Source organism: Cyprinodon tularosa, unplaced genomic scaffold (genome assembly GCF_016077235.1).
Source record: "Cyprinodon tularosa strain WSP-4 unplaced genomic scaffold, ASM1607723v1 ctg608, whole genome shotgun sequence".
Classification (NCBI taxonomy): domain Eukaryota; kingdom Metazoa; phylum Chordata; class Actinopteri; order Cyprinodontiformes; family Cyprinodontidae; genus Cyprinodon; species Cyprinodon tularosa.
In genome coordinates, this window is record NW_024039350.1 from 1 (window position 1) to 13,207 (window position 13,207).

Below are 13,207 nucleotides of genomic sequence, written 5' to 3' on the forward strand. Positions count from 1 at the left end.
TGTCCGCTTGTGGTTCTCCCTGAGCACGAAGGAGGATCCACCTCTAGGAGTGGATGCCTTTGCTCATCCGTGGCCACAGAAACTCCTTTGCACTTTCCCTCCGGTCCCGCTGATACTACACCGAGTTTGGTCAGAACTGCTTCCGCTAATTCTAATAGCCCCCTGATCGCACAGATGCTCCTTGGTTCCCCAAACTACAGTAGCTGCTGTCAGGCCGCCCGTGGCAGCTGCCATGGAGGGAGGATGTGCTCCTCCACGTAGGAGGAGCGATCAGAAGTTACCCGGAAATAGGCCAGCGTCTCTGGGCCTGGCCGCTGAACGGGTGCGCTTACAGAGGCTTGACCTTCCGCATGAAGTCATGCGCACCATTCAGGCTGTATGGGCAACCTCTACAACAGTGCTATATGCGTCAAAATGGAAAGCTTTTGAGCGCTGGCGTGCGGAGAAAGGCGTGGATCCCATTTCATGTCCTCTAGTCTGCATAATAACGTTTCTCCAGCAGCTCATAGAAAGAAAATTAGCCCTGAAGACTTATGCTGTGGCTCTTTCCTCTTGTCATGAGGGTTATGGTGACAGAACAGTCTTTAATTTGACAGGCTTATACTTCTAGATTGGAGACTCCAGAAAAGCTCAGAGCTCAATTGCTTGAGGGGGACACCATGGACAGCAGCTAACACATGTTGGACAAGCTGACTAAAATATTTGCCTTTTTTCATTTCAATAATAAAATATTTAGGTTTATCTGTTGGTCTTTAATCACTAAAAGGAACCTCAGTGCGGACAGTCTGGATAACCAGCACTTCGAGGTTCTTTATAAAATTAAGAGGGTAAGCCTCCGTTACATTTCTGGCTCAAACATACCAAACAGGTTTATTTGTACAAGTTGGTCATACCTCCAAGTGGCTGCGACGCTCAGAGACCATTCGCTCATCCCGGTTCCCAAAAAGCTTCTTAGGAGGAAACACGAGGTTCGCCAGCTGTACAGAAATAAGAGGCGTCACAGATGAGTTTCACATGAACAAATATCTTAAAAAATCCATTCCTGAATCTGACAATGAGTTTTATTATTATCATTTGATATTCTGTCAGAAAATCCACAATAGAATTTAAAATCCTCCTTCTCACATATAACGCCTTAAATGGCCAAGCTCCATCTGATATCAGAGATCTGATTGTCAAAAGTCAAAGTCAAAAAGCCTTTATTGTCATTATATTCTGTGACAGATACAATGAGATTTGGGACTTCCATAACAGCTACCGTGAAATAAAAATAAAAATAAAAAATATATAAAAAATATATAAATATATTAAAAGGAAAAGGAAATGTAAACAGTTACAAAAAATATATATAAATATATTAAAAGGAAATGTAAACAGTGAAAAGGAAATGTAAACAGTGAAAAGGAAATGTAAACAGTACTGGCACAGATTGTGGGGGGGGGGGGGGGGGGGGGGGGGGGGGGATGTGCAAAACAGGTGTAAAGTGACCGACAGTGCAGGTCGGAGTTGAGGGGGGGCAATGGCTTGGGGAATAATGCAAACCAGGTGAAAAGTGTCCGTCAGTGCAGGTCGGAGTTAAGGGCGGCAATGGCTTGGGGGAAGAAACTGTTCTTGAGTCTGTTTGTCCTGATCCTCATTTGCCTGTAGCGCCTTCCAGAGGGCAACAGGTCAAACAGGGTGGAGCCAGGGTGGGCCAGGTGTTCCTTTATTTTCCTAACAGAGCACTTCACTCTCAATCTGCAGGTTTACTAGTGGTTCCTAGAATTTCTAAAAATAGAATGGGAGGCAGATCTTTTAGTTATCAGGCTCCTCTCCTGTGGAACCACCTACCAGTTTCACTCCGTGAGGCAGACATCCTTTCTACTTTTAAGGGTAGGCTTAAAACTTATAGTTAGAGTGGCTCAGGGTATCCTGAGCTATCTCTATAGTTATGCTGCTACAGTTTTAGACTTCTGGAGGACATAGGGACCCCTATTTCATCACCCTGCTTCATTCCATCTCTATTCTCCCACTCTGCAGAATCTGTTAGTTAAATCTCTAAAGTTATGCTCTCTCTGCTTTTTCTCATAGTAGCTTCGCCTCATCTGTTTGGCTGTGACGCCACCATGGAGAGAAATATCAGCCGCGCTGCTGCAATCAACACCTTTGTTTATAGAGGTTCGAGATCGGCCTGTTTTCCAGTGTAGTCCTGTTTCTCTGACATTGACTGGCTGGATGTGCCCTCTTCATCCTCTGACATGGGAGTTGGCTCGGTGCTCGTCTGCCTGGCTGTGTGTTTCCTGGACGGGGCCGCCTTTTACAGCTGCTTTTTGTATCTCTGTTTCTATCTCCTTGAACCCCAGTCGGCCTCGGCAGATGGCCGCTCACACTGAGCCTGGTTCTGCAGGAGGTTTCTTCCTGTTAAAAGCGAGTTTTTCCTCTCCACTCTCGCTACAAGCATGCTTGCAGTGTGAGGGATTGCATTCGAGTCAATGAGTCGATGCAATCAACTGGTTTTCCTTAGATAGAAAACTTTGAAGCAATTTGACTGTATGATCTGGTGAATTGAGATGACGTGTTGTGAATTGGCGCTATATAAATAAAATGATTGAAAACAGAACCTATACCAACACCTCAGCATTGTAGGACAGAGCATAAACGCGGCTTACCTCAGGATATTTGGACTTCAGGCTTTTGTGCATTTCTCTGAAGCGAGAGTAGCGTCTGAACACCGTCCATGTGTCGTCCATCACGGTAATCTGATAAAGATTGGAACATTTCATCACTAAGAATTCAACAGATAAAATGATGATATACGATGGGAAACCTCGTTGACTGTTGGTTTACCTAAGTTATGGATCCAAAAGGATCCTTTGGACCTCAGAGACTTTTAGCATTTTCTGAGGCACTGAGCCAACACTGAAACTCTTCGAGAAGTTTTAGACAAGGAATGTTTAAAAGTTTCAGGACTAACAGTTGCATCTGGTGTAAAACCATAAATGTCATTAACACCGCTGAGAAAACATAAAACCAATGTGAAGATGTATATGCAATGAGTTTTGCTGCATTCCTTTTTAATTTTGTTTACATATTCACAAACTCTAATCTGATTTACAGACACCGTTAATCCATATTCATAAAAAGAAAAAAAACTGCTCAAAATGAATAAATATACAAATGAATTGTGAAACAGGAGAATGTTTTTTATAGTTGATCCGCTCAGGTGGTCGTTCGAAACAAATTGCATCTACTAAACATAATGACGTCAGCAGAAAAAGAGGTTCCGTGGAGATGGTGGAACATCTTTCCATGGCATTTTTTGTTTTAGCATTCTTCAATAGCCATAAATAAGACATTTAGTGATACTCTGCTTCGATGGACTCACCTTCACCTCAAACTCAAAGTGTTCATCCTTGCCCTGACCACGGAGGACGTAACGAGGAATGCTAATTTTGATGGGCTCTTTAACGCCATCAGAGGCCTTCCCAGCCGCTCGGGACATCAAATGCTGCCGGAGAAATCACCAAAACCAGACGGGAAAACAGAAGGAAAGAGTAGCAGACAGTAAAAGATTGATACTTAAACAGATTGATAATAAATTAGAGGAAAATGCAAAACCTTAATAAAAATAAATAAAAAAATCAAATATAAAAAAGGGAAAAAGGCTTCAACTCAAATTCAAATAATCTTTATTTAGTTTGAAATCAACAACACAAAAATAACGTGCAAAATTCAATATTTACTGGCATTTCCCATTGTAACGAAATGAATAAGTGACACCATTAATCTCCCCTTGTAACAAACAAGTCATTATGATGAATAAACTTCAAACTTTCTTTGGTCAGCAGCAGCTTATTTTTATTGCACTCATTAAAGCCCCTTTAAATATAGTCCCTATGATTTCAATATGTCATAGAAAAGTTTAAAATAAGTTTAAAAAAACACTTAAAATTCATTTTAATGTTAATTTGTCTTTGAAAATGGTTTACATCCTAAAATTAACGGAGCACTTGATACTCCCCAGAGTCACTGTTGCAGATGAACTGTGGTTAGGTCCCCTTTTAGATGCACAAATGGTTTATGAGCATTTGAGCTTCTGAAGAGCAGCCAAAAGTTAATTTCCAAGAGTCGCGTGGCTTGCTGGAGAACGGAACATCTGCTGAGCCATGCCTAAACTCCACCCTCCGTTTCAGACTTTGACTACAGTGATTTGTAAAGACCACATCTACACCAAAGCAGGATTCATTCCTTCTGACAAGCAGACACCTGATGTCTGAACGCCTGCGCAGCTTTAGTCCCTGGAACTGGGGCTTAACGGGAACCTTGCTGGATCCCCGTGGCACTGGATGAAAGACTCCATCCTCCTGAAGAAGACCAATATGAGAGTCCGTTAGAAGGAACTGGAACAGAGAGTCCGGTTGACCCCAGCCTGAGCTTGTCACCCTGACGCTGGTGTAGAGCAGAGGATGTATATTCGCCAGAGAGGGTTTGTCAGGACCGTCCATATTCCCATGAATGATGTAGAAAAGGTCTGCAAGAACCCGCTTGAATCTTGAGGTGACTTTCAGACCACTCTCCAAGACAATATCAGAAACCCTGGAGGTCCAATCCAAAGACAGAGCCATCAGGTCCTCTGAAAGCAATGGGTGGGTTTCTGTCACCTCAGAGATTTTCTGAGGACAGGATGCCTTCAGCAGAGCCTTGCAGAAGTCCTGCGTAAGCTCCTGGTTGTAAGTGAAGACAGCCAGAACAGAATCCTCACTAGACCCAATCAGACGGACATGCTGTCCTCCCAAACTGATCTGAACCTCCTTGATTTCAATAAAGTCGAAATGATGGAAAAGACCGATGGTGTCTTTTTCAGCTGAAATAACAGTCAGACCCTCTTCTGACAAAAGTAGGGAAACTGGTTTTGGCCTGGATTGCTCATAGCTGGCAGCTCTGAGCCAAAAGACGCTCAGAATCTTTTTAACTGATCTTTCAGCGGATAGAGAATGAATTTTTTCCAGGATCTGCTGGGATGAGAGACCACGAAGTTCTGTCAAAGCTGGTGGAAACTCAACAAGACCCTGATAAAACTCCTCTGGACGGGAATTCTCTGTACCAGTGTTTCTGATTGAGGACACAGACCCCTTGGGCCATAATGAGGCTGCATTCAAGCCAAATCCTTGAGAACCACTATGGAGGCATGTACTCGACAGATCCACCAATTTGACTTTCTTTTCAGGAACAATGTTTGATTGGGGTTGAAGTTTTGTTTGTTGAATCAGTGGGAGATCTTTAGACATGTTCACGTACTGAGAAACCGCATACTTCATATCACTGACCCCTACGTTTCGAATGAAGTCTCGTGTGCCCTGTAATCGTCTCTCAGCATCTTTGTACACATCTGAAAGCTTTCCTGTAAAGTAGCCCAAAACTTGGCTTTTGTTCATTTCACCCAGAACTTGGATGGGATCGTTTTCTGAGCGGTGGAAGTTGGCCGACTGGTCCTTGAACAGCTCAGCTTCCTCTGCTCTCCAGAGGGTTTGGTTCTTGACCTTTGTAACATAGTCCCAGAGATATTTCCTACTGGTCATGCCCTGTGGTTTCTCATTTTTTCCTTGTCCAATATTATCAACAAGGGCAACTGTATCCTGCTCGACATTTGACTGTGGACACTCTGGTTCATCTGACCTCCATGGATAAAGGGTTTGTGTTTTAACCTTTGCAACATAGTCCCAAAGATTGCTCATGCTAGAGGTTGCACTTTCTGGAGATTTAACCGTTTCTTGTCCCATTCCCCCCACAACCAACTTTGAGTTCAGCCCAGACATAACAGACTCATCGTCAGAGTTGGGTAAATAGGATGCCTGATCTATGGACAGCTTAGAATCCTGGGCTCTCCATGGGTACAGTGTTTGGTTTCTCACTTTATTGACATAGTCCCACACAGAGCTTCTTCCAGCTGAAACCCCATCTGCAGCATCACCCAATTCTTGGTCTGTTTTATCATTAACTGACATTATGTTTTGTTTGGAGCTGATATAGTCTCTACCAGAACTCAGCCAACTGCGCAGTTCAAAGTCTCCATCAGTCAATGGGTGTAGAGTTTGGTTCTTAATCTTGGAAACATAATCCCAAAGATTGCTCCTGCTGGTTACTTCCGTTAACTCAGAGTTTTCTGATCCTTTTTCAGCTCTGCTAGAACTCAGAAGCTTTAGCATTTCAAGCTCTCCATTAATCCATGGGGGCAGAGTTTGATTCTTAACTTTAAAAACATTTTCCCAGACATAGCCCCAACCAGTCCTTCCTGCAGCATTGCTTTTTTCTTCTTCAGTTTCCACATCAAGTGACTTTACATCTTGGTTGGAGCCGACATGGTGTCTACCAGAACTCAGCCACTTGAGCAGTTCGGACTCTCTGATAGTCAACGGATAAAGAGTTTGGTTCTTGACTTTAGAAATGTAATCCCAAATGTAGCTCCTGTTAGACGGTCCCCGATTTACTGATGCCTCTTTGTCGTTTTCCCTCTCTTCTTTGCCTTCCAGGCTAAGGCTTTGATTTTGGACATTTTCAGGATTGTCTAAAACGCTGCTTTTATTCTCAGAGTTCTCTTGCTTTACTGGACAGTTTATGGCTTCTTTTAAATCTTGCTTTGAGATGATGAACTCACTCCCAGAGCTTTGCAGCTTTAACAGTTCAGACTTGTCTGCTCTCTCAATTACACTAGATTGATTCTCATCATTTTCAAAGTGGTCTAAAATGCGGTTGTTACCGTCCAACATTTCTTGTTTTGAATCCTGCGCAGAGCTGACGAAATCATTGCAGGATATTTGAGAATTTGACTTTTCTGACACTTTTCCCTTCTCCTGCGTTTGGGTTTGAACAATGGGCTCTTTCTGATCCTCAAAACTATGGCTGCAAGGTTTGAAATCTCTTTCCTCTTTAATAGGGCTGATAGAGTGTTTTTTAGAAACTTCTTCTGCCCTGATTAACTCCTTGCCAGAGCTTTCCAGTTTTAAAAGCTCAAGTTCTTCTATTGAATGTCTGTGAATGTTTTGAGCTTGATTCTTTACATTTTCAAGATCCTCTAATGAATTTATCCTAAGCATTGATATTTTTTCTGCTTCTTGTTTTATTGACCCATTAGTCTCCTCCTCTTGATTTGGGATATCAGAGCTTTGAGGCTTTGAAAATTCAGATTTTTTGTCTCCTTCTTTCTCACATATCTGATAATAGTTTGATTTATCTGAATGGTGATCAAATGGTTTGTTCAACATCTTCTTGTCATTAGAGTCAAAGTAGAAATTGTTACAGTTACTGGTAATGTTATGGTTTCCAATCAGTCTGTTCTCTTGGCTTTTGTAGCAACAATCGGGTCCACAAAGAGCCCGGAGCCCATTTTCTGCAAGAATATTTACTTCTCCTTCCCACCATTTTTCTTTATCAAAGTATTTTTCAATCAAGAGTTTATCCAAGGACTTGAGCTTTTTTTCTCTCTCAGGCTCCTCAAGTTCATTCTTTGGTTCTTCAAACACGTTCTGGACATCCTGGAGTAAACTTGTCTCAAATCCCGGAAGGTCCATGAGGTTAGACCAGCAGGTATTCTGTGTGCAGAAGGGGGAAGTCCATGACTACATCGGCAAGGATGGAAACTGTGTGTGAATTAAGCTGAAGTCCGTGATCCACCCAATGAGAATTACAGTCCAATCACCAGGTGCACAGGTGAGACATAAGAGATTGTGACAGAGTGGGAAGAGGTCGACATGCAAATTAAGCAGAAAATTACTTCTCAGTCAAATGTTGATTTGAAATAACTAAAGTTTAAATAAATTAGCCTTTATGACTAGAAGGAAGTGCCATTGGTAGGGTGTTTATAGAATTTTTTTTATTTAATCTAAATACCGGTAGTTAGTTTCCTACAGTTGAACAGATTAACAACTTTGAACTGTCTTATCAGTGAAACTTTTCTTGCCTCTCATAATTTCTTAAAACAAGACTGAAAATCAAACTTGTAAACCCAAAGTGTGTTTAACATACAAAGACACAGGCTAAGATAAACACAAACGGTAGACCGCATAAGTTTTTCAAATGTCTCTTAACAAGCCGGGCATCATCCAAACATCTTTTGTCCATCAACAAGCTTCTGACACCATTCAGGCTAAAATCTGGTAACTCCATCTTAACTCGACAAGGTAAACTAAGCTGGTCTGCTTCTTCCACAACCGCAGATTTAAAGCAAAGGTCATGAATTCCCAGTAGGAATTTTGGTTAGATATTTTGGAAGCTTATCTCAGAAACTTAGTGTTATCCTCCTTTCTCTGGTCCAGTTTGGATCCATTCATTGTCCATTTGGAAACCAACTGGGTCCTAATTTGAAATTTGTAAGTACTCCTCCAATGGGCCACCTCCTGTGTTTTGGCACAATTGACATTTGTCAGTATGCTGACAGGAAATGACAGGATAGGGTTAAAAAAAGAGGGAAAATATGTGTAAAAGTTCTGGACCCTGGTCTACAGGCCAAGATTAGATCAAAGGTCGGTCTTGTTGAGGATTGACATAGACCTCCATACACGAGTCACTCCTGTGGCACCACCGCACCCAGCATCACCCAAGGATGTCCCAGTATGACTAGCAATAACACTGAACTGCAGCATGGTGCTACCGCAACTATGCCTAAGAGGTAGGGAAGTGCTCTGAGTGTCATTCCAGAAATGGCAGGAAACTACAGCTACCCTCATGATCATTGATTTAAAGTCCAATACCTTTAACCTTTACTGCTGGAAGGTTTTAGATGAAAGCATGTATGCATGTATCTGAGCCCGTATTAAAATTAATTTAACCCTAAAAAAAAGTAAATATCTAAACTAAATAACCTAAAGCACAAAATTGCCTAAGCTTAATGTTCAAGATGATTGATTTTAAATCTGGATAGTTGTCTGAAGTTCCATCCAGAGTTTTTTTCTCAAACTGATTTAACATTTGAAAAACTACTTCAGAGGACATTTTACTTTAATTTACCATTTGACTTTTCAAACTTTTAATGCACTGAGCAATACGTCAAAATGCTGACAATCTAACAAAACAACAAACAAACCAAAAGCTTGACAGGGGATCTGTTTTGGTTTCTATTTACAGGTTTAAAGTAGTGTTGCACCGAAACCGATGCCAGTATCGGGCAGGGCCCCAATACTGCACTCAAATGGTGGTATTGGTATCGCGAGTACCAACAAATAGGGCACCGATACCATTTTGAGAGCCAAAAGTTTATTCAACTATTAACACCCATTCCAGGTAGGCAATAAAAAAATTCTACTGGATTCATTTTGTATTAGTCTTTTCCTGCTTCACAAAGGTAGGCAGCAGCTTGACAAAGCCATGATGGCAATTATTTTACATCCAAGTAGTATGTAGTTCTTCATATATACAGACACACATAAATTCCAAACAGATGGTATCGGCCAATACTGCACAGCCAGGTATCAGGTATCGGTATTGGGGCCAAAAAATGGCATAGGCGCAACACTAGTTTAAAATCCAGTTGTTTTTAGCTATTCTAAACATATAACTATTTAAACACTTTCAAACTAAGCCTAAGGTGCCCCTCCTGGTCACAGTTAGGAAAGTCTGGGAGAACTGCTCAAGAGGGAGTTTCAGCCTTTCACAAACAGTCACAGGATGTGTCTCACAGAGGGACTGTATCTTCTTCCAGACTGAATGATGAAGAACACAGTCTGCTGCTGCAGCACATCTGCATCAGACAGGTCCGCCCATCAATAAACAAACAGCAGATGGCTGATAAGCACAGCGTAAAGCTTAAGATATAACTTTAAACCTTTGAATGATGGGGTTACATTCTCCTTCAATCCGGATGTGGTTCAGAGATTCATGGCAGAGCACACCCAGCAGCTTCAGGGTTTGAAATTACAACTCAGCTCTTCGAGAAACAACAGTGGTTTGTCTAAACAGGGATTGAATTGACTGGTGACTAAATAATTTAGATGATTTCCAAAGTCTCACAATGTTACCCTCCATCAACAGCAATTAACACAAAGCAAGCTTACTTTGCTCAGAGAACAAAGTGTCTCCCATATTTGTAGAGTCCCTCAGGGATCTATTCTAGGGCCACTTTTGTTATGTATATGTAGCCTTTGGGTCTTCTGTTCATAAAATCTCTGATCTGCCCTCTCATGGAAGTCAAAGCCTGGATAGCCTGAAATATTCTCAATTTCAATAAGACTGAAAAAAATTATGCTTAGACCAAGTGTTAGTCACAGAACTTCTGGTTCTGATCTGGACAGCATGGCATCATTGGTTATGTTGGACATTGCTGAATTTCAAGGTTAGGTTTAACTTTATTCCTAATAAAGATGAACTATTCTGTTAAAACAGTCATTAATTTTATGCCATTAAAAACTTTAAGAGATGAAAAATCATCAGACTTTTTGAATTAACATGCATCTGAAACCATTTTTCATGCAAAGTAAGCAATATAAAAGAATTACAGCAATGATAAATCTTAGAATCAAAGCTCATAAGACTGAGGTCTCACCTCGTACTTCAGCCTTCGTGGATTTATGTTCTGCAGCTTCTCGTCCTCCTAAAAATGGAAATAAAACTTAAGGGCACCATAAAACAAACAGGCTGTTGTAAATCAGCTCTTTTTTAAATTTTTTATGTTTTTATTTTGTTTTGTTGGAATTAAGGAGAGGAAGGGAGCACGATCCAATAAAAAGTGGGACCAAATTAACCCCAGGAAAACCATCATCATCATCAGAGGGTTCATGCAGATTATGGGGCAGGAACAAGCGACGGTTGATGGATCCTGGTCTTACCTCATCTGTTAATCTAACAGAGCTACAGTCGCTAATATCCTCGTCGTCCTGCAGAGTTGAAGAGCTGAAGATCAGTTCTGCACACAAACATTATCTCTACACCTGCTAGATCTTTACTGCTAATAACGACAGTAAGGGAAATGATCTGTTCCCTCAATAATGGAAACCAGCTGCTTCTTGAAGCTTCAAACCAGAACTAAGGTTTTCAAGGTCCACAGGTAGAATAACAGAAGCAGATCTGAAATCACAGATTTTCTGCCAGGGTAAAACTGGAACTTACCCTGAGAGATTCACAGGACAGGGACAGATCCATGCTACTGCCGCCGTTCAGGAGGTTAATCTTGCGGAGCCGGCGCTGGACTTCCTCCTCAATGTAAGCGTTTATTCTGCTAGACAGGCAGAGTGTTAATGACTCGATTTTCTTGAATGCTCCAGAGGAGCAGAAGCAGCAGTGAAATAAAAAAAAACATCAGTGAGGAATGTTTATACTTAAGGGGGCCTAAAGCTAGAGAGGAGGGACTGAGCAGCACCAGGATCCAGAGCCCTACCTGTCATCAGACAGCGGCAGCAGTGGGTTCAGGCCCTGGATGTGGCCGACCGGAGAGCTGGTGAGGCCCGTCTTCTCGTCGGTACTGACCGACTGAGTCCGGCTGTGGTTCTCACCTTCGCTGATCCTCTGCCTCAGCTTCTGGATCTCACGCTCCACTCTGTGGGGGAAAAAAAACAAAAAACACCTTTTATCAATGGGGTCCATCCTAACAGGAGGACAGATTCATGACCAAGTAGAGGGTGGATTTATGTGAACAAGAACCGGGCTCTACCTCTGCTGGTCCAGCTCAGCCCCAGGTCTTATGGAACACCTTTGCTCCTCAGTGTCCGGATCCAGGGAGACACTGCGTCTCAGAGAAGAGTGCCTCCTTTCCAGCCGGGCCACCGCCTGCTCCATGGCCTCCCTCTGCTGCTTCTCCTTTGACTCTAGGATCTCCTTCTCTTTCCTCCGAACCTTCTCCTCCTGCCGGGCCACATTGGCCGTAAACTCATAGGTCTCCTGGAGCTGCTGCAGCTGCTGGGCACTGTGCCAGTGGAGGTGCAGCTTCTCCTCCTTGTCCTCCAGCTCCTTCTCCACCTGGAACAGCGTGTTGTCCAGTCCAGGTGGGCCGTCGCAATTCTCATCGTTTTCCACGGCGCTGCGCTCCAGCACCTCCACGGCCCTCTGTTTCTCCTCCGCCAATGCAGGGAGGAGGCTGACGGCCAGGTTGGCCAGCTGTCGCTCCTTGAAGTGCAGTCGGTGCTCTGCCTGCCGCAGGAGCTGCTCCTCCTGACAGACTGCTGTGGTTTCCTGAGCTCCTTTGTGTTGCACCTCCTTCAGCTGCTGCTGCTGCCGCTCCTTCAGTCCGTGGGCTAGGAGCAGCAGCGTGCTCTTCTCTGCCGCCACCTCTTTCTCCAGAAGGTCCCTCTGCCGTCGGAGCCCCTCCTCCAGATTTCCCAGCTCCTTCACCTGAGCCTCCTTAAAGGCGGTGTACTGCCTCTGGACGGAGCGCGCCTCTTTGCTGGCGTCCTCCACGTCCGTCCGCTCAGCCGCCTCTTTGGCTCGCAGGAGCGCCTCTCTGATCTCAGCCAGCCCACGTCTCTCCTCCTCTAGGCGCCGGACATCCTCCATGGTCAGCAGGGCGGCGGCTGCCTCCTGTTTCTCCCTCAGCTGCTCCTCCAGCCTCCCAACAAGACTCAGCTGCTCCCGCTCCTGCTCCTCCAGCCGCCGCCGCTCCATCTCCAGGCGGATCTGTTGCTCCTCGCGCTCCCTCTTCAGTCGCTCCAGCTCACGATAGATCTCAGTCTGCTCTGCAGCCTCCTGCTGCAGACGCTTCACCTCCTGTTCCTCCTCTTCCTCCTCCTGCTGCAGCTTCTGAAGTTTTCTGCGCTGCAGCTCCACTTCCTGGATTTCAGAACGCCTCTCCTCCTCAAAGCGCTCTTTTTCAGCCAAGAAGTCTCGGAGACGGCTCTCGATGTCCTGGCTACGGCGACGAAGGGTCTCCTCCTGACGGAGGATCCTTTGCTGCACCTCCTCAGATTCTTTGCGCTGACTCTCCACCTCCTGCTGTAGGCGCTCCAGCTCCGCCTTTTCACTTAGCTGCTTCGCCTCCATCTCTTTGATTAGCCTCCTGCAGAAAAACAAACCCGTAAAGCAAATCCCCTTTTGGCGCTCATAAAGAACCAATCGACCGTCGATAATCTGATGCAATTCCTCAAAAACCTGTTTACCTTTTCATTTCCAGTTTCTCCAGCTCTTCCCTCTGCTGCCGTTCAAACTCCAACCTGAGGAAACAAACACAGGTAACTTCCTGCACCATTACCCAAAAACTGACGGACACTCAGGGGACAAAAATGAGCTGAGTGAGTGGAAGCAGCAAAGA

At 43.9% G+C, this 13,207-nt stretch overlaps 1 protein-coding gene across 10 annotated transcripts in view; it reads right to left on the reverse strand.

The window, feature by feature from the left end:
- Window positions 1-859: 859 nt before the first annotated feature.
- kif16ba (kinesin family member 16Ba) overlaps window positions 860-13,207 on the reverse strand; it is a 32,238-nt gene continuing 19,890 nt past the window's right edge. For 2 of the 10 annotated variants that reach the window (XM_038307383.1, XM_038307385.1), the window contains 9 exons: window positions 13,056-13,109; window positions 11,618-12,955; window positions 11,345-11,503; window positions 11,077-11,182; window positions 10,797-10,844; window positions 10,514-10,561; window positions 3,365-3,487; window positions 2,649-2,738; window positions 860-977 (listed from right to left, as the gene is read on the reverse strand). In XM_038307383.1, the coding sequence (XP_038163311.1) occupies window positions 888-977; window positions 2,649-2,738; window positions 3,365-3,487; window positions 10,514-10,561; window positions 10,797-10,844; window positions 11,077-11,182; window positions 11,345-11,503; window positions 11,618-12,955; window positions 13,056-13,109 (2,056 nt within the window). In that variant the 3' untranslated portion in view covers window positions 860-887. Of the gene's footprint in view, window positions 978-2,648; window positions 2,739-3,364; window positions 3,488-3,665; window positions 7,569-10,513; window positions 10,562-10,796; window positions 10,845-11,076; window positions 11,186-11,344; window positions 11,504-11,617; window positions 12,956-13,055; window positions 13,110-13,207 lie in introns of those variants that run through there. The other 8 variants (XM_038307382.1, XM_038307384.1, XM_038307381.1 and 5 more) reach the window with 7 other exon arrangements.